The following is a 27,602-nucleotide window of genomic DNA, read 5'->3' as shown; positions in this document are numbered from 1 at the left end:
GACAGAAAGCTCGTCAAATGAGATTGTGTTGAATAATAAGGGTGCTCATACCAAATACTGACTTTAAAACTTCTGCAAGAAGCTTTCAGGCATTTTTTTTCTGCTTCCCACCGCCGGAAACGACACCTTCCAGCCTCGGTGACGTACCGTGACGTAGCAGCAGAAGGAGCTGTGACGTCTCCGCTGACGCTTTTTAAAGCGACACCAGCAGCTTCAGTAAAAAGCGCCTCGTTCCCGCTGCTCCCATTGAACATCCGACTTCCAGCGTCTTCCCAGCGGATACATACACTGCTGTTGGTTAACATGTCAAATACCGAGGTAAGCTTGAACTGAGCAGACCGCGACCACAGCTGGGATTCACGTGTTGTTTTGACGGCCAGCTGGAGGCTGACTGAACAAGCTGTCAAACTCCTTTTCCACCGCAGCTAACCCGACCAACCCAGCACATTTCTGCTAGCTGAAGTTCATGTTCTGCCTCTCTGTCTGTCTCCAGGGGAATAAGCTTTGGGGCGGTCGTTTCGTGGGAGACACCGATCCAATCATGGAGAAGTTCAACGCGTCCATCGGCTACGACCAGAGGATGTGGGATGCTGACATCCGAGGGAGCAAGGCTTATGTTAAAGCTCTGGAAAAGGCAAAGCTGGTCAGCACGGACGAAATGGAGCAAATATTACATGGGATGGATCAGGTGTGAACACATGAAATAGTCCCGAACCTGAACGCGTCTGCAGCTACGTCATCACCGAGTCCTCTGTGGTGCGGACTCTGGTTAATGGAAGAAAATGTGCCATGGTGCAGGATTCCTGTTTTCTGCTGAGTTCGTAGTGAACAAAAGTGTCATGTGACAGGTGTCAGCTGCCAAACAGCTGCAGTTACTCTTTTATTCGGGTCAGGGTTCAGCGCCCCCTCTATCCCGATCCTTTCCCCTTTCATTGGATACACAAAGAAACACAAGCAAAAGTGTTGTTTAGGATTCTTTAATTTGGTCCTTTTCAAAGTTTAAAGCAGCAGTGTATGAATTCAAGGTGACACGGTCCTCCTTTTGTTCTGCAGGTTTCTGAAGAGTGGTCTAAAGGTGTTTTTGTGATCAAACCTGGAGATGAAGACATTCACACAGCCAACGAGCGTAGGCTAAAGGTGAGGTATGGCCCGTCTGATGCTTGGTGAACTGCAACCATCTGCATTTACTCCTTTACTTAAATACAAGCTTCATGTAGCGGTACATTTTTTTCCTTGTAGACAGACTACAAACTAAACTCAAACAGAACAAGGGAATAAAACTGTGGCAGAAACAAACGATGTGCCAGAATATATATATATATATATGGGTCATATTTAAGGGATTTAACTAACTTATATGGTCTTATATATAACTAACTTATGCTGACTTATATGGTCGTATGAATTGGTGGACTTGATGATGTAGGATACTGTCATCAGATGACGACATAAACAATAATTCCTGAGGAATTATTTATTTTTTATTTATTTATTACTGTGATTAAAGTGAAAGAATAAAGCAAACAATGAATTGATCCTTTTATCACTTTGTTTGCACGATGATATTTGCAGGGATGTCAAACTCTGGTCCTCGAGGGCCGCTGTCCGGCAGGTTTTAGATATTTTCCTGCTCCAACACCTGATTCAGATCGATGCATCATTAGCTGGTTTGTGCAGAACTTAACAATCTTTCGAAGAGATCCATTTAATCTGAATCAGGTGCTTTGAAGCAGGAAAACATCTAAAACCTGCAGGGAAACATCTAAAACCTGCAGGAAACGTCTAAAACCTGCAGGGAACGTCTAAAACCTGCAGGGAAACACCTAAAACCTGCAGGGAAACATCTAAAACCTGCAGGAAAACATCTAAAACCTACAGGAAAACATCTAAAACCTACAGGAAAACATCTAAAACCTGCAGGGAAACATCTAAAACCTGCAGGAAACGTCTAAAACCTGCAGGGAAACATCTAAAACCTGCAGGAAACGTCTAAAACCTGCAGGGAAAACATCTAAAACCTGCAGGAAACGTCTAAAACCTGCAGGGAAACATCTAAAACCTGCAGGAAACGTCTAAAACCTGCAGGGAAACGTCTAAAACCTGCAGGAAAACGTCTAAAACCTGCAGGGAAACGTCTAAAACCTGCAGGGAAACGTCTAAAACCTGCAGGAAACATCTAAAACCTGCAGGAAACGTCTAAAACCTACAGGGAAACGTCTAAAACCTGCAGGAAAACATCTAAAACCTGCAGAGAAACATCTAAAACCTGCAGAGAAACATCTAAAACCTGCAGGAAACATCTAAAACCTACAGGGAAACGTCTAAAACCTGCAGGGAAACGTCTAAAACCTGCAGGGAAACGTCTAAAACCTGCAGGGAAACGTCTAAAACCTGCAGGGAAACGTCTAAAACCTGCAGGAAACGTCTAAAACCTGCAGGGAAACATCTAAAACCTGCAGGGAAACGTCTAAAACCTGCAGGGAAACGTCTAAAACCTGCAGGGAAACGTCTAAAACCTGCAGGGAAACATCTAAAACCTGCAGGGAAACCTCTAAAACCTGCAGTGAAACCTCTAAAACCTGCAGTGAAACGTCTAAAACCTGCAGGAAAACGTCTAAAACCTGCAGGACAGCAGCCCTCGAGGACCGGAGTTTGACATATGTGTGATATTGGCTGTCCCTCGGTGACATAGATCGCTTTAATCTTCCAGAAAGCTTTTAGAATTAGATCGATGAGTTTCCTGGAATGAATATTTATGATGTATTTAGGTCTTTTTTTCCCCCACAAATGCTCAGTAGCACATCAAATGTGTGTTCCTCCACCGCTGGTTTCAGAGTAGTGCAACAGAACTGTTTACTCCCCTTTGTTACTTAAGTAATTTCATTAATCTAACTAAAGAACTTCTATATTTCCTCTCAGAAAGAAAAATGAGAGTGCTTTCATGCTGTTGCCCTGCAGACCTGGAGGTTTGCTGATGGCTCTTATGAGAGACGCCGCTGTCATGTTGCTTCCTGTGTTTCCAGGAGCTGATCGGGGCGCCTGCAGGGAAGCTGCACACTGGCAGGAGCAGAAACGATCAGGTTTGTTTTGATGGGATTAACATAAAGGACGAGCAGATGGAGTATTTTAAGACTGCGTGTTTACCAGGTGGTCACTGACATGAGGCTGTGGCTGCGTGACGCCATCACGACCCTGACGGACAGTGCGCTGCAGCTCGTATCTTCCATGGTGGAGCGGGCGGCGGCGTGAGAAAAACGCACGTACAGGCACACGAAAACGCTGCTTTATCGGTAACGCCGCTTTATTAAAGCGTTCTTCCTCTGTTGTTCCTGTGTTGATCAGGGAAATCGACGTCCTTTTTCCCGGTTACACCCACATGCAGAGGGCTCAGCCAATCAGGTGGAGCCACTGGATTCTAAGGTGATCCTCGGAAGGCGAAACTTTCAGGGCTTTTAAAAGTTAGACGGTGTGTTGTTGATGTGAGTTTTCCTCTTCTTCTTCCCCAGCCATGCTGTGGCTGTGAGCAGAGATGTTGACCGTCTTCTGGAGATCAAGAAAAGAGTAAACATCTTACCTCTTGGCAGGTGAGCTCATCCCACTGTGAACGCTCCCCACTGTAAACGCTCCCCACTGTGAACGCTCCCCACTGTGAACGCTCCTCACTGTGAACGCTCCCCACTGTAAACGCTCCCCACTGTGAACGCTCCTCACTGTGAACGCTCCCCACTGTGAACGCTCCCCACTGTAAACGCTCCTCACTGTGAACGCTCCTCACTCTGAACGCTCCCCACTGTAAACGCTCCCCACTGTGAACGCTCCCCACTGTAAACGCTCCCCACTGTGAACGCTCCTCACTCTGAACGCTCCCCACTGTAAACGCTCCCCACTGTGAACGCTCCCCACTGTAAACGCTCCCCACTGTGAACGCTCCCCACTGTGAACGCTCCTCACTGTGAACGCTCCCCACTGTAAACGCTCCCCACTGTAAACGCTCCCCACTGTAAACGCTCCCCACTGTGAACGCTCCCCACTGTAAACGCTCCCCACTGTGAACGCTCCCCACTGTGAACGCTCCCCACTGTAAACGCTCCTCACTGTGAACGCTCCTCACTCTGAACGCTCCCCACTGTAAACGCTCCCCACTGTAAACGCTCCCCACTGTGAACGCTCCCCACTGTAAACGCTCCCCACTGTGAACGCTCCCCACTGTAAACGCTCCCCACTGTGAACGCTCCTCACTCTGAACGCTCCCCACTGTAAACGCTCCCCACTGTGAACGCTCCCCACTGTAAACGCTCCCCACTGTGAACGCTCCTCACTCTGAACGCTCCCCACTGTGAACGCTCCTCACTCTGAACGCTCCCCACTGTAAACGCTCCTCACCGTGAACGCTCCCCACTCTGAACGCTCCCCACTGTGAACGCTCCTCACCGTGAACGCTCCCCACTGTAAACGCTCCCCACTGTGAACGCTCCCCACTCTGAACGCTCCCCACTGTGAACGCTCCCCACTGTGAACGCTCCCCACTGTAAACGCTCCTCACCGTGAACGCTCCCCACCGTAAACGCTCCTCACTGTAAACGCTCCCCACTGTAAACGCTCCCCACTGTGAACGCTCCCCACTGTGAACGCTCCTCACTGTAAACGCTCCCCACTGTAAACGCTCCCCACTGTGAACGCTCCCCACTGTGAACGCTCCCCACTGTGAACGCTCCTCACTGTGAACGCTCCCCACTGTAAACGCTCCTCACTGTAAACGCTCCCCACTGTGAACGCTCCTCACTGTGAACGCTCCCCACTGTGAACGCTCCCCACTGTGAACGCTCCCCACTGTGAACGCTCCTCACTGTAAACGCTCCCCACTGTGAACGCTCCCCACTGTGAACGCTCCCCACTGTAAACGCTCCTCACTGTGAACGCTCCCCACTGTGAACGCTCCCCACTGTAAACGCTCCTCACCGTGAACGCTCCCCACCGTGAACGCTCCCCACTGTGAACGCTCCTCACTGTAAACGCTCCCCACTGTGAACGCTCCCCACTGTAAACGCTCCCCACTGTGAACGCTCCCCACTGTGAACGCTCCCCACTGTGAACGCTCCCCACTGTGAACGCTCCTCACTGTAAACGCTCCCCACTGTGAACGCTCCCCACTGTGAACGCTCCTCACTGTAAACGCTCCTCACTGTAAACGCTCCCCACTGTAAACGCTCCCCACCGTAAACGCTCCCCACCGTAAACGCTCCCCACCGTAAACGCTCCCCACCGTAAACGCTCCCCACCGTAAACGCTCCCCACCGTAAACGCTCCCCACCGTAAACGCTCCCCACCGTAAACGCTCCCCACCGTAAACGCTCCCCACCGTAAACGCTCCCCACCGTAAACGCTCCCCACTGTGAACGCTCCCCACTGTGAACGCTCCTCACTGTAAACGCTCCTCACTGTGAACGCTCCTCACTGTAAACGCTCCTCACTGTAAACGCTCCTCACTGTGAACGCTCCTCACTGTGAACGCTCCCCACTGTGAACGCTCCCCACTGTGAACGCTCCTCACTGTAAACGCTCCTCACTGTAAACGCTCCCCACTGTGAACGCACCTCACTGTGAACGCTCCCCACTGTAAACGCTCCTCACTGTAAACGCTCCCCACTGTAAACGCTCCCCACTGTAAACGCTCCTCACCGTAAACGCTCCTCACCGTAAACGCTCCTCACCGTGAACGCACCTCACTGTGAACGCTCCCCACTGTGAACGCTCCCCACTGTAAACGCTCCTCACTGTAAACGCTCCTCACTGTAAACGCTCCCCACTGTAAACGCTCCCCACTGTAAACGCTCCTCACTGTAAACGCTCCCCACTGTAAACGCTCCCCACCGTAAACGCTCCTCACCGTAAACGCTCCCCACCGTAAACGCTCCCCACCGTAAACGCTCCTCACCGTAAACGCTCCTCACCGTAAACGCTCCCCACTGTAAACGCTCCCCACCGTAAACGCTCCCCACCGTAAACGCTCCCCACTGTAAACGCTCCTCACTGTGAACGCTCCCCACTGTGAACGCTCCTCACTGTAAACGCTCCCCACTGTGAACGCTCCCCACTGTAAACGCTCCTCACTGTAAACGCTCCCCACTGTAAACGCTCCCCACTGTAAACGCTCCCCACTGTAAACGCTCCCCACTGTAAACGCTCCCCACTGTAAACGCTCCCCACTGTAAACGCCATGAACGCTCCCCACTGTAAACGCTCCTCACTGTGAACGCTCCCCACTGTGAACGCTCCCCACTGTGAACGCTCCTCACTGTAAACGCTCCCCACTGTAAACGCTCCCCACTGTGAACGCTCCCCACTGTGAACGCTCCCACAGACGTGGCCAAGCAGCTAAATGAATGCCGTTCTTTTTCAGTGGGGCCATTGCTGGAACTCCTCTGGGCATCGACAGGGAGCTGCTGCAGAAAGGTCAGACCTCTTTACAGTTGTTGTCTTTCACCTGCAGCTGTTTTGTTGATGATTTATGAATTTAAAATTGACACTTTCTTTTGTAGAGTTGGGATTCGATGGCATCAGTGTAAACAGCATGGATGCCACAGGCCAAAGAGACTTCGTTGGTATGTAAAAGTTGCATTTCAGTCAGCTGTCCTACTGAAGTTGATGTAAACAAGAAGTATTTTCTTTTATCAACTCCTGTTTTCAGCGGAGTTCTTGTTTTGGGCTTCGTTGTGCTTGACCCACCTCAGCAAGGTGGCCGAGGACCTCATGCTCTACAGCACAAAGGAGTTCTCCTTCGTCACCCTCTCTGACGCCTACAGGTCAGTGTGTGACTCAGGAGCATCTCGTGATGATCTCAGGACTGTGGACTGAACAGCTGTTTCCCCTTTTTATTTGTGTTTGCAGCACAGGCAGCAGCCTGATGCCCCAGAAGAAGAATGCTGACAGTCTGGAGCTGATCAGGAGCAAAGCCGGGCGTGTCTTCGGCAGAGTAAGACTTAGAGATTCAATTAAAGATTAAATTCTATTCTGAATCTAACAGGGAGCCAATGAAGAGAAGCTAAAACTGGAGAAACATGATCTCTGCTGTTAGATCTCAGCAGAACTCTGGCTGCAGGGTTTTGGATCAGCTGGAGGCTTTTCAGAGAATCTGTGGGACAGAACAATAATAAGGAATTACAGTAGTCGAGATGCACACTTATAAAAGTTATAAAGAGGGTTATCTTTCATAATGATCGCTAATACCTTCTGTGTTAGGGCAGATATAATAATATTCATCTCACATCTTCTCTCAGATAACTGGAGTTCCTTTCAGCATAATGAGGTTTTTTTCACACGTAGGGCAGATATGAGGGCAGTTTTAATGCATTTCCTGTCACAAGATTGAGTTTACTGACGTCTGTTTCTGTGACAGTAGATTATATTATTTGTTTTGTGTATTTAAATCGTAGAGTTGCAGCCATTTGCCTTTACGCAGGGCGAGGTTTAGCTGAGGGGTGACGCAGTAACTTATTGTGACTCACAACATGTGTAATAAGGAGAGATCACAGGAAACGTTGTTGAAATGAGTTCAGTTTGGCGTTTAGACTGGTTTGTATGATGTGATGCAGCGGTTTTATGAATGAAGGGAGGCGATTGGACTGATTGGGTACCAAAGTAGGATTTAGAAAGAGCTGAATTTGACGGGGAACGGTACAAACATGTCTGTTCATGAAGCTTTTACTGCTTTCTCCTGAGAAACTCTTGTTTTACTTGTCAAACTTGTGCTTTATTTTGCATTTCAGTGTGCAGGATTCATGATGACCCTGAAAGGCCTGCCCAGTACTTACAACAAAGACTTGCAGGTATGAAACGACATCTGTGTTTTGTGTCATTTCAATTCACAAGAACGGATCTGGATACTTTCTCTTTGTCCTACCGGCTGTCTCAGGAGGATAAGGAGGCCATGTTTGAATGCTACGACACTGTTCATGCCGTGCTGCAGGTGACAGCTGGAGTCATGTCGACTCTTAAGGTCAGAGTTCACGCCTCTTAATTTAAAAAAAGTGAAGTGAAGGGAAACTGGTGCTTTTCTATCTGTTTTTCTAGTTACGGTTAATAAAAAGGGACAAAAATCCTCTGAATTCTTCCCACATTGGGCAAGAAAACGATGAACAACAATCGGTGAGCAGCTTCATTAATCCTGCAGCAGGTCAAAAAGTCTTTCTTTTTGCCATTAAAGGCTGAGGAAATCTGGACGCTGTTGTCACATAAAGGAAAAACCAAGCTTGGCTGCACTGACACACATGCTGGGAAACAAATGCATGGCCTTTGGCTTTGTTTTGGGTCTTTTTGATGGAAAAAAAACCCAACAAACTGTTATAGCCTTTCAGCCTTTTCTCTTTCTGTTCTTCTCTTTCTGTGTTTCAGATCAACCAGAGTGTGATGGAAGCTGCCCTCAGTCCTGACATGTTGGCGACTGACCTGGCCTATTACCTTGTGAGGAAGGGGGTGAGTGGTGCCTGTTTTTTAAAAAAAAAAAACATGTTATTTCAGAGATTTTTGTAAGAATCTGTAATAAAATATATGAATTTGTTCTAGTTGCTGAAGCTGCATGTAACTCATTGATTGGTCCATGACTTTAGCTTCCAGATGTTGTATTTTTTGGTTTATTTTGTGCACTTTTGTGCCTCTTCCCCTGCGGCAGAGGAAATAAGCTACGAGTTAAACTACCGTGTGATGCTCTGTGTTGCAGGTGCCATTCAGGGAGGCCCATGGTATCTCTGGTAAAGCCGTGTTCACAGCTGAATCCAAAAACATCGCCTTGAATCAGCTCACTGTGGAAGACCTGACTTCTGTTAGGTGGCTGGCTCCTTCAGTCACACATACTCACTTATACGCTGCACACTGGACTGCAGTCTGCTGATCTAAGGTCTGATTTAAATCCCTTCTCTCGGTGTGCTGCAGCCCTCTGTTTGGAAGCGACGTCTCCTCGGTGTGGGACTACAGGAGCAGCGTGGAGCAGTACGGCGCCCCCGGAGGCACGGCCAAGAGTAGCGTCGCTGCGCAGGTGGAACACCTGAGGAACTGGCTAAAGAAACTGGCACAGTGACTTCTGCCCACCTTAAGACTTTGAATCAGGTTTACTGCAACGGTTTATATAAGTTTGAGCTGTCAGACTGAGGTCAAAGTAATGAAAGTAAGCTGAAAACCACATACTACTGTCTCCTCTTTAAGTGAACACTGCAGTCCGATGGTTTGTGATCTCAGGATGTTTTTTATTGATCAAGTTTGACCCGACCATCGTGTAACAGCTGGAAAAATGAATAAACATTAAGACTGAAACCATTCTGATTATCGAACCACTTCACATGATTTACCTTCCTTTTAGTTAAGTTCGCTGCACTGAAATGAAGCCAACTTGTTAGATTTAAACCATAAAAAGCTGAAGTAAAAGTAATCTCAAAGCTAAATGAATCCCACAAAGACCAAACAAATCCACTGGTTTGCATTTATTGTTCATTATTATAAATCTGTTGTTACATTTCTCCCCAAATTCATTTACACACGTTGATTATGAAACAGTACGTGAACAATATCATGTATAAACAAAGATAAAGTATGTTTAAGAAGTGCCTTAATCATCTGACACTGTTTGATTGCATCATTAAGATGGTAGAAAATGTAAATTTAGCCGCTAACGCTCGAGGAAAAGTCCTTCAGCCTATATTTTAAAAAGAAAGAGAATGATATACACCCCTAACATCATCACACTTCTGCTTTAGTGAAGACTCAAGTACTATAAAGCCTTAATGTGTAGATATAAAATGAAAAGATCTGAGAATGACGTCAAACATTAAGGCCTTCTGGGTAAAAATCTCTCCTTTACATGATGCTAGCATATTAAAACTCCCAGAGAAATCATGTCCTACATATTTACTCATTAAAAACCAAAGATTATAGAGTCATTACTATTTAAAACAACAGGATATGAGTCTGCATTAATGCAAGCAGCTGTGGGAAACTAAACTATAGGACGTTAGCATTAGCATTTAACACAAGAAGCATCTGAAGCTGACATTTTCACCTGATTACAGAGACACATATTCTATTTTCCTCGGGTAAATTAAAGGCATTTTACTCGCTATATTTGAGATCTCTCTCCCTAAAGCACTTATGTGAAGTCTGTGGTGGTGCTGGAGGAAAACTCAGGGGACCGAAGTAGTCGCAGCAGCAGTTTCCACACATGAACACATGAGGTTTTTGGATTTCTGTGCAGAGAATTAGGTTCTTCTACAGGTTCTGTTCACACAGCAGGAGATTTATTTGTTGTTATTGCTGCTGCTGTTATTAAGCATCACCTCAAACAACCTGGAGATATATCACCAACTGGCTGGATAAACCCAAAGCTAATTAGTGATATATATATATATATGATGGCTTAAAGGCATGAACAGAATCCAGCATAAAGTTTGAATAGTGGGCCAGAGCTGCTGCTGATCTGAGATTATGAATGACAGGACTGAGTATAAAGGACATCTGACGCAGTATAACATCAGCTGCATGTAGAGGTTGCATGTGTGCAAAGTGCATGGACATCAGAGGCTTTTTACAAATAGGTCAAGATCTCACCAGGGTTTGTCGGTTAAATGAAAACAGACGCTGACTTAGAGTATCAGAGCCATTGTTGCGAGGATGACTGAGAAAACACTGAACCGCAGGTGGGTCACACTCTTCTGGGCTGCAGCCGACTTGGAGCGGTACACGACTCTGCCGTCCAGAGGCTGCGTGGGTCTGAAGATGTCCGTCATGGGCAGTCCAGTCCAGAATCGGCACTGCTTAACTATCGCATCCAGCTGTGAAGCAGAGGAAAGTGTTACCGACCGAGGAGATTCTGTCTCAGACTTTAGGTGTTTACTGTCCACTTTGCTGCTGGTTTTTTGTTTTATTGTAAATGTAAATGTAATTTATTTATAAAGCCCTTTACAGCAATCCATCTCGGTACCAAAGTGCTTTACAGCAGATAATAAATAAAGAAAATAATAAGTAAAAACTAATAAAATAACAGTAAAAATCAATAAAATAACAGTAAAAACAATACAATAACAGTAAAAAACAATAAAATAGCAGTAAAAAACAATAAAATAACAGTAAAAATCAATAAAATAACAGTAAAAAACTAAAATAACAGTAATAAATCAATAAAATAACAGTAAAAAACAATAAAATAACAGTAAAAATCAATAAAATAGCAGTAAAAACAATAAAATAACAGTAAAAAACAATAAAATAACAGTAAAAATCAATAAAATAACAGTAAAATTGAATAAGATAATATAAAAGTGTCTCCATACTGCTGGGTATTAAAAGCCATCTGAAATAAGTAGGTTTTTAGCCCTGATTTAAAGAGGCCCAGGTCAGAAATAAGATAAAAAAGCTCAGATAAATACGATGGGATGAGGCCGTTAAGAGCTTTAAAAACAGACTTTAAAAGTTTAAAATCAGTTCTATAAAGGACAGGAAGCCAGTGAAGGGAGTTAAGAACAGGAGTGATGTGCACACATCTGTTAGTGTTGGTTAAAGACGGGCAGCAGCAGCATTTTGCACCAGTTGAAGGCGACTGAGAGAAGTCTGGGAGACATAAAGTCCATAGCTGTAGTTTAACCTTGAACTTATTAGGGCATGGAGGCTTAAAAACCTTTTAACTTTGGCAACTTTGGAAAAAACTAGTCCTGAAAACATTGTTCATTTGTTTGTCAAACTTCAGATGACTGTCAAAGGTCAAAGGTCACTCCCAGATTTCTGACAGTTGAACTGAGCTTTGAAGACAAGGTGCTAAAATCAGCCGTCACGGTTTCCCCAAACACAATACATTCAGTTTTATCATTTAAATGTAGAAAATGTTGGGTCAACCACTGCTTAATGTCAGCAAAACAATCAAACTGTTACTATTTGGCTTCACTGGCAGATAGATTTATAGGTAAATCGTCTGCATAACAGTGAAAAGAAAGGTTGTGCCTGGCTATAAATGACCCAAGTGGTATAATGAGAAGAGGATAGGGCCAAGAATAGATCCCTGTGGGACTCCACAGGAGACAGGAGCAATGGAAGAGGACAGGTCAACCATAACGGAGAAGGTTCTGCTGGATAAGTAAGATGTAAACCACTCAAATAAAGAGGTAAAGAGGTGGGTCACCTGTCCACTGCTGATGGACAAGGTCCTGTGAAACACCGTCCATGCGACTGCCTGCTCACACCCCGGCGTTGTCATGGAGCCCACGTAGCGGTAGTAACTGTGAAGGTCCTTAGCAACGGGGATGATGTCGCTGAGGCGGAAGTTTGTGATGACCGTGGTGCTGCCTTGACTCAGCGAGAAACGGAGAGAAGTCAAAGAGAGCCGAGTTAGATACATTCAAACGTCATGTTTTGGTCCTTTTCTTTTCACTCATTCAGATGCTTTTGTGTCTCGAGCTCAGTTTGAATCTACTTGTTAGCGTTAGCATGTCTTTGGTCATGCTGATGATGACTTTAGTGCTTTTAGCCTCCCTTTATTCGCTCTGTTGGTGGTACCAGGAGCTTAAATGTCACATAAACTTAAATATAACAGAAAAAAACTCCACACCATTGTTTTGCACTTGGCCCAGAGCAGCAATGACGTTGTCCAAGTGAGGATGATCTTCCGTAGTTTCCTGTGAGGAGACATCGGTGAACATTGTGACTCGAGCTTTGCTCATTGAAGAATGCACATCGGGACGAAGCTTTACCTCAAACAAGAAGGCCAGCAGAGCTATTCCTGCCATGTCGTGCTCTGCCTCGGCCAGAGAGCCGTACGGCTCCTTGATGTGGACAATGTGCAGCTGAGACAGGAGGAGGGAGTTAAAGGGTGCAGGAGTTCACTTTATTCTGCAGATTGTGTTGAAATATTAACTGATTCTCGCCTGGTCTTCATTAATAACAGGCAGGCACAGCTTTCCAGGGAATTTAGCTGTGAAATATGTAGTAAATACTACAAATTTCAGTTATTTTGAACCTGTTTTGTTTAATTCTGGTATAAATATGCATCATTTTCTTAGGAGCCTGTGGAGAAATGAATAAACTAACAGCGTTTTTTATCTGACACACATGGAATAAACCCTCTACCTCCATGGGAAACCTCTCCCCGTCGATGGTGTGCTCTGATCCGGGTCTGCCGTTCCCTCCCCAGTGGAAGTGGAACTGGGCAGCCCGGTAGGTGCCTGGCAGAGCTCCTCCGGTCAGCCTCACCGCCTGAGGCAGCGCAAAGTGAGCTGCGGAGAAGCGAGAGCGTCAAACTCTGTTCTGCGCATGTCTTAAAGAAGTGTTCCAGGGGCTTTATTACCAGAGTGTCCTTTGTTTTCCACTGTGACGTTGATGACGTCAGCGTGACCGATGAAGTTGAAGGGCGGCAGGGCGCTGCTGACGTGCACTTTGCTCGTGACGATGTTGATGGGTGACTGGCGCAGTCCTCCGCAGCGGGGAAACTGGGTCGCCCAGCGGCTCGGGTCTGAGCAGCAGAAAGAGATTTAAGACTTTTCGAGTTCAATCTTAGTTCCTTTAAGGTTTTATTTCCTTTATTCCTTTAATTTTTGTTCTATATTATTTTAATTATATCTTTTAACCATATGAGCCGAAAGCTTTTATCTATAGGTCAGTTTTATTTCCTTTACTCCTTTAATTTTTGTTCTATATTATTTTAATTATATCTTTTAACCATATGAGCCGAAAGCTTTTATCTATAGGTCAGTTTTATTTCCTTTAATTTCTGTTCTATATTATTTTAATTATATGTTTTAACCATATGAGCCGAAAGCTTTTATCTATAGGTCAGTTTTATTTCCTTTACTCCTTTAATTTTTGTTCTATATTATCTTAATTATATGTTTTAACCATATGAGCCAAAAGCTTTTATCTATAGGTCAGTTTTATTTCCTTTATTCCTTTAATTTCTGTTCTATATTATTTTAATTATATGTTTTAACCATATGAGCCGAAAGCTTTTATCTATAGGTCAGTTTTATTTCCTTTATTCCTTTCATTTTTGTTCTATATTATTCTAATTATATGTTTTAACTATATGAGCCGAAAGCTTTTATCTATAGGTCAGTTTTATTTCCTTTATTCCTTTCATTTTTGTTCTATATTATTCTAATTATATGTTTTAACTATATGAGCCGAAAGCTTTTATCTATAGGTCAGTTTTATTTCCTTTACTCCTTTAATTTTTGTTCTATATTATGTTAATTATATGTTTTAACTATATGAGCCGAAAGCTTTTATCTATAGGTCAGTTTTATTTCCTTTAATTTCTGTTCTATATTATTTTAATTATATGTTTTAACCATATGAGCCGAAAGCTTTTATCTATAGGTCAGTTTTATTTCCTTTATTCCTTTCATTTTTGTTCTATATTATTCTAATTATATGTTTTAACTATATGAGCCGAAAGCTTTTATCTATAGGTCAGTTTTATTTCCTTTAATTTTTGTTCTATATTATTTTAATTATATGTTTTAACCATATGAGCCGAAAGCTTTTATCTATAGGTCAGTTTTATTTCCTTTATTCCTTTCATTTTTGTTCTATATTATTCTAATTATATGTTTTAACTATATGAGCCGAAAGCTTTTATCTATAGGTCAGTTTTATTTCCTTTACTCCTTTAATTTTTGTTCTATATTATGTTAATTATATGTTTTAACCATATGAGCTGAAAGCTTTTATCTATAGGTCAGTTTTATTTCCTTTATTCCTTTAATCTTTGTTCTATATTATTTTAATTATATGTTTTAACCATATGAGCCGAAAGCTTTTATCTATAGGTCAGTTTTATTTCCTTTATTCCTTTCATTTTTGTTCTATATTATTCTAATTATATGTTTTAACCATATGAGCCGAAAGCTTTTATCTATAGGTCAGTTTTATTTCCTTTCATTTTTGTTCTATATTATTTTAATTATATGTTTTAACCATATGAGCTGAAAGCTTTTATCTATAGGTCAGTTTTATTTCCTTTATTCCTTTCATTTTTGTTCTATATTATCTTAATTATATGTTTTAACCATATGAGCCGAAAGCTTTTATCTATAGGTCAGTTTTATTTCCTTTAATTTCTGTTCTATATTATTTTAATTATATGTTTTAACCATATGAGCCGAAAGCTTTTATCTATAGGTCAGTTTTATTTCCTTTATTCCTTTCATTTTTGTTCTATATTATTTTAATTATATGTTTTAACCATATGAGCCGAAAGCTTTTATCTATAGGTCAGTTTTATTTCCTTTATTCCTTTAATTTCTGTTCTATATTATCTTAATTATATGTTTTAACCATATGAGCCGAAAGCTTTTATCTATAGGTCAGTTTTATTTCCTTTATTCCTTTCATTTTTGTTCTATATTATTTTAATTATATGTTTTAACCATATGAGCCGAAAGCTTTTATCTATAGGTCAGTTTTATTTCCTTTATTCCTTTAATTTCTGTTCTATATTATCTTAATTATATGTTTTAACCATATGAGCCGAAAGCTTTTATCTATAGGTCAGTTTTATTTCCTTTATTCCTTTCATTTTTGTTCTATATTATTTTAATTATATGTTTTAACCATATGAGCCGAAAGCTTTTATCTATAGGTCAGTTTTATTTCCTTTATTCCTTTAATTTTTGTTATATATTATTCTAATTATATGTTTTAACCATATGAGCTGAAAGCTTTTATCTATAGGTCAGTTTTACTTCCTTTATTCCTTTAATTTCTGTTCTATATTATCTTAATTATATGTTTTAACCATATGAGCCGAAAGCTTTTATCTATAGGTCAGTTTTACTTCCTTTATTCCTTTCATTTTTGTTCTATATTATTTTAATTATATGTTTTAACCATATGAGCCAAAAGCTTTTATCTATAGGTCAGTTTTATTTCCTTTATTCCTTTCATTTCTGTTCTATATTATTTAAATTATATGTTTTAACCATATGAGCCGAAAGCTTTTATCTATAGGTCAGTTTTATTTCCTTTAATTTTTGTTCTATATTATTTTAATTATATGTTTTAACTATATGAGCCGAAAGCTTTTATCTATAGGTCAGTTTTATTTCCTTTATTCCTTTCATTTCTGTTCTAAATTATTTAAATTATATGTTTTAACCATATGAGCCGAAAGCTTTTATCTATAGGTCAGTTTTATTTCCTTTATTCCTTTAATTTCTGTTCTATATTATTTTAATTATATGTTTTAACCATATGAGCCGAAAGCTTTTATCTATAGGTCAGTTTTATTTCCTTTAATTTCTGTTCTATATTATTTTAATTATATGTTTTAACCATATGAGCCGAAAGCTTTTATCTATAGGTCAGTTTTATTTCCTTTATTCCTTTAATTTTTGTTCTATATTATTTTAATTATATGTTTTAACCATATGAGCTGAAAGCTTTTATCTATAGGTCAGTTTTATTTCCTTTATTCCTTTCATTTTTGTTCTATATTATTTTAATTATATGTTTTAACTATATGAGCCGAAAGCTTTTATCTATAGGTCAGTTTTATTTCTTTTATTCCTTTAATTTCTGTTCTATATTATTTTAATTATATGTTTTAACCATATGAGCCGAAAGCTTTTATCTATAGGTCAGTTTTATTTCCTTTATTCCTTTAATTTCTGTTCTATATTATTTTAATTATATGTTTTAACCATATGAGCCGAAAGCTTTTATCTATAGGTCAGTTTTATTTCCTTTATTCCTTTAATTTCTGTTCTATATTATTTTAATTATATGTTTTAACCATATGAGCCGAAAGCTTTTATCTATAGGTCAGTTTTATTTCCTTTATTCCTTTAATTTTTGTTCTATATTATTCTAATTATATGTTTTAACCATATGAGCTGAAAGCTTTTATCTATAGGTCAGTTTTATTTCCTTTATTCCTTTAATTTTTGTTCTATATTATCTTAATTATATGTTTTAACCATATGAGCCGAAAGCTTTTATCTATAGGTCAGTTTTATTTCCTTTATTCCTTTAATTTTTGTTCTATATTATTCTAATTATATGTTTTAACCATATGAGCCGAAAGCTTTTATCTATAGGTCAGTTTTATTTCCTTTATTCCTTTAATTTCTGTTCTATATTATCTTAATTATATGTTTTAACCATATGAGCCGAAAGCTTTTATCTATAGGTCAGTTTTATTTCCTTTATTCCTTTAATTTCTGTTCTATATTATTTTAATTATATGTTTTAACCATATGAGCCGAAAGCTTTTATCTATAGGTCAGTTTTATTTCTTTTATTCCTTTAATTTCTGTTCTATATTATTTTAATTATATGTTTTAACCATATGAGCCGAAAGCTTTTATCTATAGGTCAGTTTTACTTCCTTTATTCCTTTCATTTTTGTTCTATATTATTTTAATTATATGTTTTAACCATATGAGCCGAAAGCTTTTATCTATAGGTCAGTTTTATTTCCTTTATTCCTTTAATTTATGTTCTATATTATTTTAATTATATGTTTTAACCATATGAGCCGAAAGCTTTTATCTATAGGTCAGTTTTATTTCTTTTATTCCTTTAATTTTTGTTCTATATTATTTTAATTATATGTTTTAACCATATGAGCTGAAAGCTTTTATCTATAGGTCAGTTTTATTTCCTTTATTCCTTTAATTTTTGTTCTATATTATCTTAATTATATGTTTTAACCATATGAGCCGAAAGCTTTTATCTATAGGTCAGTTTTATTTCTTTTATTCCTTTAATTTCTGTTCTATATTATCTTAATTATATGTTTTAACCATATGAGCCGAAAGCTTTTATCTATAGGTCAGTTTTATTTCCTTTATTCCTTTCATTTTTGTTCTATATTATTTTAATTATATGTTTTAACCATATGAGCCGAAAGCTTTTATCTATAGGTCAGTTTTATTTCCTTTATTCCTTTAATTTCTGTTCTATATTATTTTAATTATATGTTTTAACCATATGAGCCGAAAGCTTTTATCTATAGGTCAGTTTTATTTCCTTTATTCCTTTAATTTTTGTTCTATATTATCTTAATTATATGTTTTAACCATATGAGCCGAAAGCTTTTATCTATAGGTCAGTTTTATTTCCTTTATTCCTTTAATTTCTGTTCTATATTATTTTAATTATATGTTTTAACCATATGAGCCGAAAGCTTTTATCTATAGGTCAGTTTTATTTCCTTTATTCCTTTAATTTTTGTTCTATATTATCTTAATTATATGTTTTAACCATATGAGCTGAAAGCTTTTATCTATAGGTCAGTTTTATTTCCTTTATTCCTTTAATTTTTGTTCTATATTATTCTAATTATATGTTTTAACCATATGAGCCGAAAGCTTTTATCTATAGGTCAGTTTTATTTCCTTTATTCCTTTAATTTTTGTTCTATATTATGTTAATTATATGTTTTAACCATATGAGGCGAAAGCTTTTATCTATAGGTCAGTTTTATTTCCTTTATTCCTTTAATTTTTGTTCTATATTATCTTAATTATATGTTTTAACCATATGAGCTGAAAGCTTTTATCTATAGGTCAGTTTTATTTCCTTTATTCCTTTAATTTATGTTCTATATTATTTTAATTATATGTTTTAACCATATGAGCCAAAAGCTTTTATCTATAGGTCAGTTTTATTTCCTTTATTCCTTTAATTTATGTTCTATATTATTTTAATTATATGTTTTAACCATATGAGCCGAAAGCTTTTATCTATAGGTCAGTTTTATTTCCTTTATTCCTTTAATTTTTGTTCTATATTATCTTAATTATATGTTTTAACCATATGAGCTGAAAGCTTTTATCTATAGGTCAGTTTTATTTCCTTTATTCCTTTAATTTTTGTTCTATATTATTTTAATTATATGTTTTAACTATATGAGCCGAAAGCTTTTATCTATAGGTCAGTTTTATTTCCTTTATTCCTTTAATTTATGTTCTATATTATTTTAATTATATGTTTTAACCATATGAGCCAAAAGCTTTTATCTATAGGTCAGTTTTATTTCTTTTATTCCTTTAATTTCTGTTCTATATTATTTTAATTATATGTTTTAACCATATGAGCCAAAAGCTTTTATCTATAGGTCAGTTTTATTTCTTTTATTCCTTTAATTTATGTTCTATATTATTTTAATTATATGTTTTAACCATATGAGCCAAAAGCTTTTATCTATAGGTCAGTTTTATTTCTTTTATTCCTTTAATTTATGTTCTATATTATTTTAATTATATGTTTTAACTATATGAGCCGAAAGCTTTTATCTATAGGTCAGTTTTATTTCTTTTATTCCTTTAATTTCTGTTCTATATTATTTTAATTATATGTTTTAACCATATGAGCCAAAAGCTTTTATCTATAGGTCAGTTTTATTTCTTTTATTCCTTTAATTTCTGTTCTATATTATTTTAATTATATGTTTTAACCATATGAGCTGAAAGCTTTTATCTATAGGTCAGTTTTATTTCCTTTATTCCTTTAATTTTTGTTCTATATTATCTTAATTATATGTTTTAACCATATGAGCCGAAAGCTTTTACCTATAGGTCAGTTTTATTTCCTTTATTCCTTTAATTTTTGTTCTATATTATCTTAATTATATGTTTTAACCATATGAGCTGAAAGCTTTTATCTATAGGTCAGTTTTATTTCCTTTATTCCTTTAATTTTTGTTCTATATTATCTTAATTATATGTTTTAACCATATGAGCCGAAAGCTTTTATCTATAGGTCAGTTTTATTTCTTTTATTCCTTTAATTTCTGTTCTATATTATTTTAATTATATGTTTTAACCATATGAGCCGAAAGCTTTTATCTATAGGTCAGTTTTATTTCCTTTATTCCTTTAATTTCTGTTCTATATTATTTTAATTATATGTTTTAACTATATGAGCCGAAAGCTTTTATCTATAGGTCAGTTTTATTTCCTTTATTCCTTTAATTTTTGTTCTATATTATCTTAATTATATGTTTTAACCATATGAGCCGAAAGCTTTTATCTATAGGTCAGTTTTATTTCCTTTATTCCTTTAATTTTTGTTCTATATTATCTTAATTATATGTTTTAACCATATGAGCCGAAAGCTTTTATCTATAGGTCAGTTTTACTTCCTTTATTCCTTTCATTTTTGTTCTATATTATTTTAATTATATGTTTTAACTATATGAGCCGAAAGCTTTTATCTATAGGTCAGTTTTATTTCCTTTATTCCTTTAATTTCTGTTCTATATTATTTTAATTATATGTTTTAACCATATGAGCCGAAAGCTTTTATCTATAGGTCAGTTTTATTCCTTTATTCCTTTAATTTTTGTTCTATATTATCTTAATTATATGTTTTAACCATATGAGCCGAAAGCTTTTATCTATAGGTCAGTTTTACTTCCTTTATTCCTTTCATTTTTGTTCTATATTATTTTAATTATATGTTTTAACTATATGAGCCGAAAGCTTTTATCTATAGGTCAGTTTTATTTCCTTTATTCCTTTAATTTCTGTTCTATATTATTTTAATTATATGTTTTAACCATATGAGCCGAAAGCTTTTATCTATAGGTCAGTTTTATTTCCTTTAATTTCTGTTCTATATTATTTTAATTATATGTTTTAACCATATGAGCCGAAAGCTTTTATCTATAGGTCAGTTTTATTCCTTTATTCCTTTAATTTTTGTTCTATATTATCTTAATTATATGTTTTAACCATATGAGCCGAAAGCTTTTATCTATAGGTCAGTTTTACTTCCTTTATTCCTTTCATTTTTGTTCTATATTATTTTAATTATATGTTTTAACTATATGAGCCGAAAGCTTTTATCTATAGGTCAGTTTTATTTCCTTTATTCCTTTAATTTCTGTTCTATATTATTTTAATTATATGTTTTAACTATATGAGCCGAAAGCTTTTATCTATAGGTCAGTTTTATTTCCTTTATTCCTTTAATTTTTGTTCTATATTATCTTAATTATATGTTTTAACCATATGAGCCGAAAGCTTTTATCTATAGGTCAGTTTTATTTCCTTTATTCCTTTAATTTTTGTTCTATATTATCTTAATTATATGTTTTAACCATATGAGCCGAAAGCTTTTATCTATAGGTCAGTTTTACTTCCTTTATTCCTTTCATTTTTGTTCTATATTATTTTAATTATATGTTTTAACTATATGAGCCGAAAGCTTTTATCTATAGGTCAGTTTTATTTCCTTTATTCCTTTAATTTCTGTTCTATATTATTTTAATTATATGTTTTAACCATATGAGCCGAAAGCTTTTATCTATAGGTCAGTTTCATTTCTTTTATTCCTTTAATTTCTGTTCTATATTATCTTAATTATATGTTTTAACCATATGAGCTGAAAGCTTTTATCTATAGGTCAGTTTTATTTCCTTTATTCCTTTAATTTTTGTTCTATATTATTCTAATTATATGTTTTAACCATATGAGCCGAAAGCTTTTATCTATAGGTCAGTTTTATTTCCTTTATTCCTTTAATTTCTGTTCTATATTATTTTAATTATATGTTTTAACCATATGAGCCGAAAGCTTTTATCTATAGGTCAGTTTTATTTCCTTTATTCCTTTAATTTCTGTTCTATATTATTTTAATTATATGTTTTAACTATATGAGCCGAAAGCTTTTATCTATAGGTCAGTTTTATTTCCTTTATTCCTTTAATTTTTGTTCTATATTATCTTAATTATATGTTTTAACCATATGAGCCGAAAGCTTTTATCTATAGGTCAGTTTTATTTCCTTTATTCCTTTAATTTTTGTTCTATATTATCTTAATTATATGTTTTAACCATATGAGCCGAAAGCTTTTATCTATAGGTCAGTTTTATTTCCTTTATTCCTTTAATTTCTGTTCTATATTATTTTAATTATATGTTTTAACTATATGAGCCGAAAGCTTTTATCTATAGGTCAGTTTTATTTCTTTTATTCCTTTAATTTCTGTTCTATATTATCTTAATTATATGTTTTAACCATATGAGCCGAAAGCTTTTATCTATAGGTCAGTTTTATTTCCTTTATTCCTTTCATTTTTGTTCTATATTATTTTAATTATATGTTTTAACTATATGAGCCGAAAGCTTTTATCTATAGGTCAGTTTTATTTCCTTTATTCCTTTAATTTTTGTTCTATATTATCTTAATTATATGTTTTAACCATATGAGCCGAAAGCTTTTATCTATAGGTCAGTTTTATTTCCTTTATTCCTTTCATTTTTGTTCTATATTATTTTAATTATATGTTTTAACCATATGAGCCGAAAGCTTTTATCTATAGGTCAGTTTTATTTCCTTTATTCCTTTAATTTTTGTTCTATATTATCTTAATTATATGTTTTAACCATATGAGCCGAAAGCTTTTATCTATAGGTCAGTTTTATTTCCTTTATTCCTTTCATTTTTGTTCTATATTATTTTAATTATATGTTTTAACCATATGAGCCGAAAGCTTTTATCTATAGGTCAGTTTTATTTCCTTTATTCCTTTAATTTTTGTTCTATATTATCTTAATTATATGTTTTAACCATATGAGCCGAAAGCTTTTATCTATAGGTCAGTTTTATTTCCTTTATTCCTTTCATTTTTGTTCTATATTATTTTAATTATATGTTTTAACCATATGAGCCGAAAGCTTTTATCTATAGGTCAGTTTTATTTCCTTTATTCCTTTAATTTTTGTTCTATATTATCTTAATTATATGTTTTAACCATATGAGCCGAAAGCTTTTATCTATAGGTCAGTTTTATTTCCTTTATTCCTTTCATTTTTGTTCTATATTATTTTAATTATATGTTTTAACTATATGAGCCGAAAGCTTTTATCTATAGGTCAGTTTTATTTCCTTTATTCCTTTAATTTTTGTTCTATATTATCTTAATTATATGTTTTAACCATATGAGCCGAAAGCTTTTATCTATAGGTCAGTTTAAAGCTTTTATCTATTTAGTTCATTTTACACCTTTTTATCTTATTTTACTGCCTTAGTTTTTCAGTTTTTAGCTCCAGTGGTGTCTCTCTGGGTATTTATGGGGGTAGGAGGGTTTATTTGTTTTCTCATTGCTGTTTTTAGCCTCTGTTTAAAGTCTAAAAGGTGCCATAGAAATAAAATACTAACTAATCCTGCTTTTCCCACTGAGAATGAACTCCGTGGTCTCTTACTTTCAGTGTTCTGCATTACTTTGGGTTATTAATGAGGAATTTAAACCCATTTTTCAGTCAAGACGTTTATTCCTGAACATCTGGCCTGTTGTGGTGTGACTTTTGGACAAAATGCTGAGCTGCTACATGCTATTCCTGGAGAAACTGCGTTTCTTTTACAACATTTAAGCTCATCAGCAGGTTTTTAGACATGAGAAGCTATGGCGTAACCACGCATTCTTTGGGGGGGTCGTGTCCCCCCCAATATTGAGAAAATACCAACCTGTCCCCCCCAATATTCAGCAGAAAACATGTAAAATGCATGTTCTCCTTTTATGAACCCTGTCAAGGGATCGGTCTCTTGTTATGTCTTATTTATTTTCAACTTATTTCCGTGTGTTACCATGGGAACGTAACGGCTGCGCCGCGGTGGCCGTTGGTGATGCTAACAGCCAATGAGAGTGACCCACCGGGCGCGCTTGCGTGTGTTACCATGGGAACGTAACGGCTGCGCCGCCGTCTCAGCAGCGGCTCTCCTTATCTTTACGTTGGACTTCTACTTTTGACGGAGCCGCTGCTCAACAGAGCAGATTGTACCAGAACAGGAAATCCAACACAGAATCAACAAAATAAACTTCCGCCCCCTTTCAAAATAAAACAACTTAAAACAAAAATAACATTAGACTGTTAGACTTTTCATTGTTAATGCACATTTTGAGACAATAGAAATGAACCTGGACTTAAAAGTCCTCAGCACATTTTTTGTTAAAGGAAAAGTCTGTGATTTGTTACATCATTAGTTGTCCTTATTAAAATATTTCCATAAACATGCTTTGGGTATTTGGTCGTTTTCCATTGGAAGCTGTCCTATTTGCTACAGAACTACTGGAAGAGCATAATTGTAATTGGTAGGTGTGTTTAAGGTCAGTAAACAGTAAGCAACTAACCAAAACAAAGTGGGGGGGCAGTCACTGTCTCGGAGAAATTACACTATTCCTTTAGAGGTGAATTTACATGGTCAATGTAGTCCTCTAAACTATGTTCTAAATGTCCAATTTTTCATATATAAATAAAGAATTGTAGATAATGCACTCAACAATTTTGTTTTTCTTGGACCCCCCCAATGTCTGAACCATGGTTACGCCCTTGATGAGAAGCAGGTGGTTGTCAAATGTCCATCACCTGTGGTTACCATGGTGACGTTAATCGACACTGAAACTGCTGCTCCTCAGAGGAAAGGCTCAAACGTGACGTTTCTTTAAGGCTGTTGTGTATTTTATGAAGGTTTGGGGCAGATTTTCAGCCTTTTTTTAGTTTTTGCTCATGCACACCTGAGCCTGGAGAAGGAAACTGTCTGTAGGTTCGTGGCTGAGGACCCTCTTACCTTTACACGTGTCATCACAGTACTGGCTCTGGTAACACCACTGAGCTGCAGAAAAAGCAAAGCATCACACTTTAGCTGAAGTAAACTCAACCAAACAAGCAGCCCCCCTGAAGTTAATAAATGAGCATTAATTGAGCTCCCTTTCACGCTCTATTAGAGCTGTGCAGGGTTTTTCCCTCGGTCAGCAGCCTCTCTAAGCTGACCTGCTGATGTGTTTGTTCCATGCAGCTGAACTTTGAGAAGTCAGACACCGACAGATATACATTAAAAGCATTAAAAGCATTAAAAGCAGCATTATATTAAGTTCACAGGGCACTCAGGGGCTGCTGAGCTCAATAAAAGGAAAGTTAAAGGAAGCTTTTCTCTTCCTTAAAGTCCTTTTGGATTTGATTATGTTGTTTAGTCCCACTCTTGGGCAGCCATTGAACCTGATCAGAACTGCTCTGTCCAAAGGCATTTATCAGTTAATTAGTTATTATTATTATTATATTAAACATCTAAATGAAATAACTCCTCCCTGCTGGCATAAAAAAGGTTTTTTGGAGCTAAATGCAGCCTTCTGAGTGTCACCAAGACAAAACATTTTGGTTTGCACAGCTTTTAAAGTCCCAGGAAGACTTTTACTGATTACCATGGCAACTACAAACTAAGATCCTACATTCATGCATTTTATCTTAAGGAAGCCGCTCTTCCAGGCTGTATTCATGCTCCTGGCGATGAGTTGAAGGCTGATTTTGCTGTTGTTGTCACACTGATTGAATTGGACACCCAACTCCTTCCCTGCCTAAACGAGCCCCTCCATCAGGTGAAGTCACTTAGTGTGGTGCTGCAGTTGTGTATTGTGCTGCTGATGTGAATGAAAGTCCAGTGTCTGACTCCTCGGTGGGAATGAAAGCTGCTATAGAGAACCTTTTAGCTAATATAGGACCGCAGATTAACTTGGCTGCCTCCCACAATGCCGTTCTTTGAAAGGGGACAACAGTTCTCACCAGGTGAGAACAATGCACAGGTTGAGGCTGGCTTTGCTCCACCTGGCTCCTACACCTGTTAGACTGAGCAGCAGAGAAAAGACAATCCAGTCATTTACCGCCCGCTTCACTTTGTTTTCTGTGAATTCTTTTATTTCTGCAGAAATTCATCACTTAAATTAAGTACTTGGAGCAATTTGAGCTGTGCTCAGAAGATTTTAAAAGAAAAAAATCACACATTTTGCATAAAACAGCTGTTCATTAGACCAGCTGCACCCTTTGTCTGGTGAAACCAACCATTCAGAAATGTTGGAAAGTCTTTTAGACGTGTTTTTGTGCAGGTTTTCCAGTTAGTTAATCAGCAGAAACTGCAACTGTCCTCATTATCAATCTTTCAAAGCACTTTTTAAGGCAAACTTTGGACACTTCCAGCCGCTCAGATGAGAGAATCTGCAGCTTTATTTCCTCTTAATCGAATATTTCTACTGTTGCTTTGACAAAATCAGGCATTTCACAGGTATTTGTAACTGTTTACACTGCAAAATCCAGTGTTTTCAGAAAAAAAAGAGCTGATTATTCATCAATAATGAAAATAGTTGCTGGTTGTTCCCACTTAAATCTCACTGGCTGAGGCCAGTTAGTCAATACTGCTTAAATTAGACTTCTAAAGTAGCCAAAATGAACAGTAACAGGAAGATTATGTGAAAACAAAACACATATTTATGAGTAAAGCTCTTTTTTCTCCTGTTAATCATCTTGAATAAATTATTTCCTCAAACGTTTTGCTCACAACTTGATTTAAAAAGCTAAAAAGGTGCACAGATCTTTGTTTTTTGCACAGTAATGGTGCCAGTACTGTCCGTGCATGTGTGATTATGTCCTACCTTTGCACTGAGAGAACAGAAGAAGCAGAATCTGGAGGAAGAGAGAAAAACCCATGATCGGGGACGAGAGAAGCTCCTCCTGGACTGTCTGCTGCCCTCACATTGTGACTCGGATCAGCGTTTTAGGGTGGGGTTGAGGGGGCGGGGGTCAAGAGGTGTGTGCATGTGCACGTTAGTCAACACCAGACAGCAGGGAAAGCGTGGCTTTGAGCGGTTTTAGGCTGTGAAAAGTGTTTTATTCTACAGGCAGCATCATTTGGTGGAGAACTTTGAAACGGCAGCATTCCTCTGGGTTTTCAGCCCTTTAATCCGGCACCAGCCTGATGGTTTCCCTTCCTCATCGAGTCAAAATGTCTGCTGTGAAGGCTGCAAATCAACCAGAAAAATGTCTTTTTGCTGCACATTTAAAAGGCTGCATGTTAATGTGAAAGGAGGGTAAGTTTTTAATTATAATAATAATGATGCAGCCTTTTCAAAAACAGCTTATTTTAACCGAAAAAAGATCATTTAATCAAATTGATTAACAGAAAATTCATTTTTTTGCATTACGAATACAAAAGAGTTTCTTTCCTGGGATATTAGAGAACTTAAACTAACTCAGAATAACCCTATTTATCTATAATGTGTTCAGTGGAGGATCAAATCTCCCCTGAAACACAATAAAGACTCACAAACTTACCATGTAGGAATAGATTTATTTCCATCATTAGTTATATATATAGATATATATATCTTCTAATTACCAAGGCTTGAAATGTTAATGGTGCAATAAACATTTTACTTTAGTTTAAACGGATCATAAAACGGTTTCCAAGAGTATTTACATTTGTTAAAGGCTTTCTGAGGAAGACTGAATAATAAAAAAATCCTTCACATGATCCCGTTTGGTTCTGATGAACCGACGTCAGCTGGGGGGCAGAAACAAACACCTGCACTGTGAAATCATCGAACCTGATCAGGTTCACGGCCGAAACCAGCTCAAAATGATCCGTAGTGGCAGTAAAAACAGACTCCTGGTTAAAATAGACCAACGTTTGCCGGCCCGGGCCCTCATGTAAACATTCACTGTTCCTTAAACCTGGCGTTATACTGTAAATCCTACAGTAGCTCCACCATTTTGGGGAAAAAGTGTGCTTAAAACTCTGGTCTGACCAGTAAAAACGGAACACAAATATAAGAGCCATGGCAATAAATAATTCCCTTC

The 27,602-nt window shown here is 37.5% G+C and overlaps 2 protein-coding genes across 2 annotated transcripts; one reads left to right on the top strand and one right to left on the bottom strand.

The window, feature by feature from the left end:
• The first annotated feature begins 204 nt into the window (after positions 1-204).
• Positions 205-9,317, top strand: asl (argininosuccinate lyase). The gene is made up of 16 exons (XM_072375245.1): positions 205-318; positions 494-688; positions 1,054-1,137; positions 3,024-3,080; positions 3,148-3,245; positions 3,343-3,420; positions 3,507-3,584; positions 6,401-6,453; positions 6,540-6,602; positions 6,689-6,803; positions 6,889-6,973; positions 7,767-7,826; positions 7,913-7,996; positions 8,392-8,472; positions 8,717-8,823; positions 8,929-9,317. The coding sequence occupies exons 1-16, from the start codon at positions 304-306 to the stop codon at positions 9,071-9,073; spliced, it is 1,398 nt and encodes a 465-aa protein (XP_072231346.1). The 5' UTR covers positions 205-303; the 3' UTR covers positions 9,074-9,317.
• Positions 9,318-9,465: 148 nt separating this feature from the next.
• On the bottom strand, positions 9,466-26,545 carry ca4c (carbonic anhydrase IV c). Its single transcript, XM_072375246.1, has 8 exons — positions 26,399-26,545; positions 24,547-24,591; positions 13,319-13,483; positions 13,102-13,247; positions 12,726-12,818; positions 12,584-12,650; positions 12,158-12,321; positions 9,466-10,817 (listed from the first exon to the last, which is right to left on the bottom strand). The coding sequence occupies exons 1-8, from the start codon at positions 26,451-26,453 to the stop codon at positions 10,629-10,631; spliced, it is 924 nt and encodes a 307-aa protein (XP_072231347.1). The 5' UTR covers positions 26,454-26,545; the 3' UTR covers positions 9,466-10,628.
• Positions 26,546-27,602: the final 1,057 nt, after the last annotated feature.

Source organism: Leuresthes tenuis, unplaced genomic scaffold, assembly GCF_036924035.1.
Source record: "Leuresthes tenuis unplaced genomic scaffold, fLeuTen1.0.hap1 SCAF_21, whole genome shotgun sequence".
NCBI lineage: Eukaryota > Metazoa > Chordata > Actinopteri > Atheriniformes > Atherinopsidae > Leuresthes > Leuresthes tenuis.
Note: the sequence above shows the minus strand (reverse complement) of the source record. Positions and strands in the feature narration are given on the sequence as shown.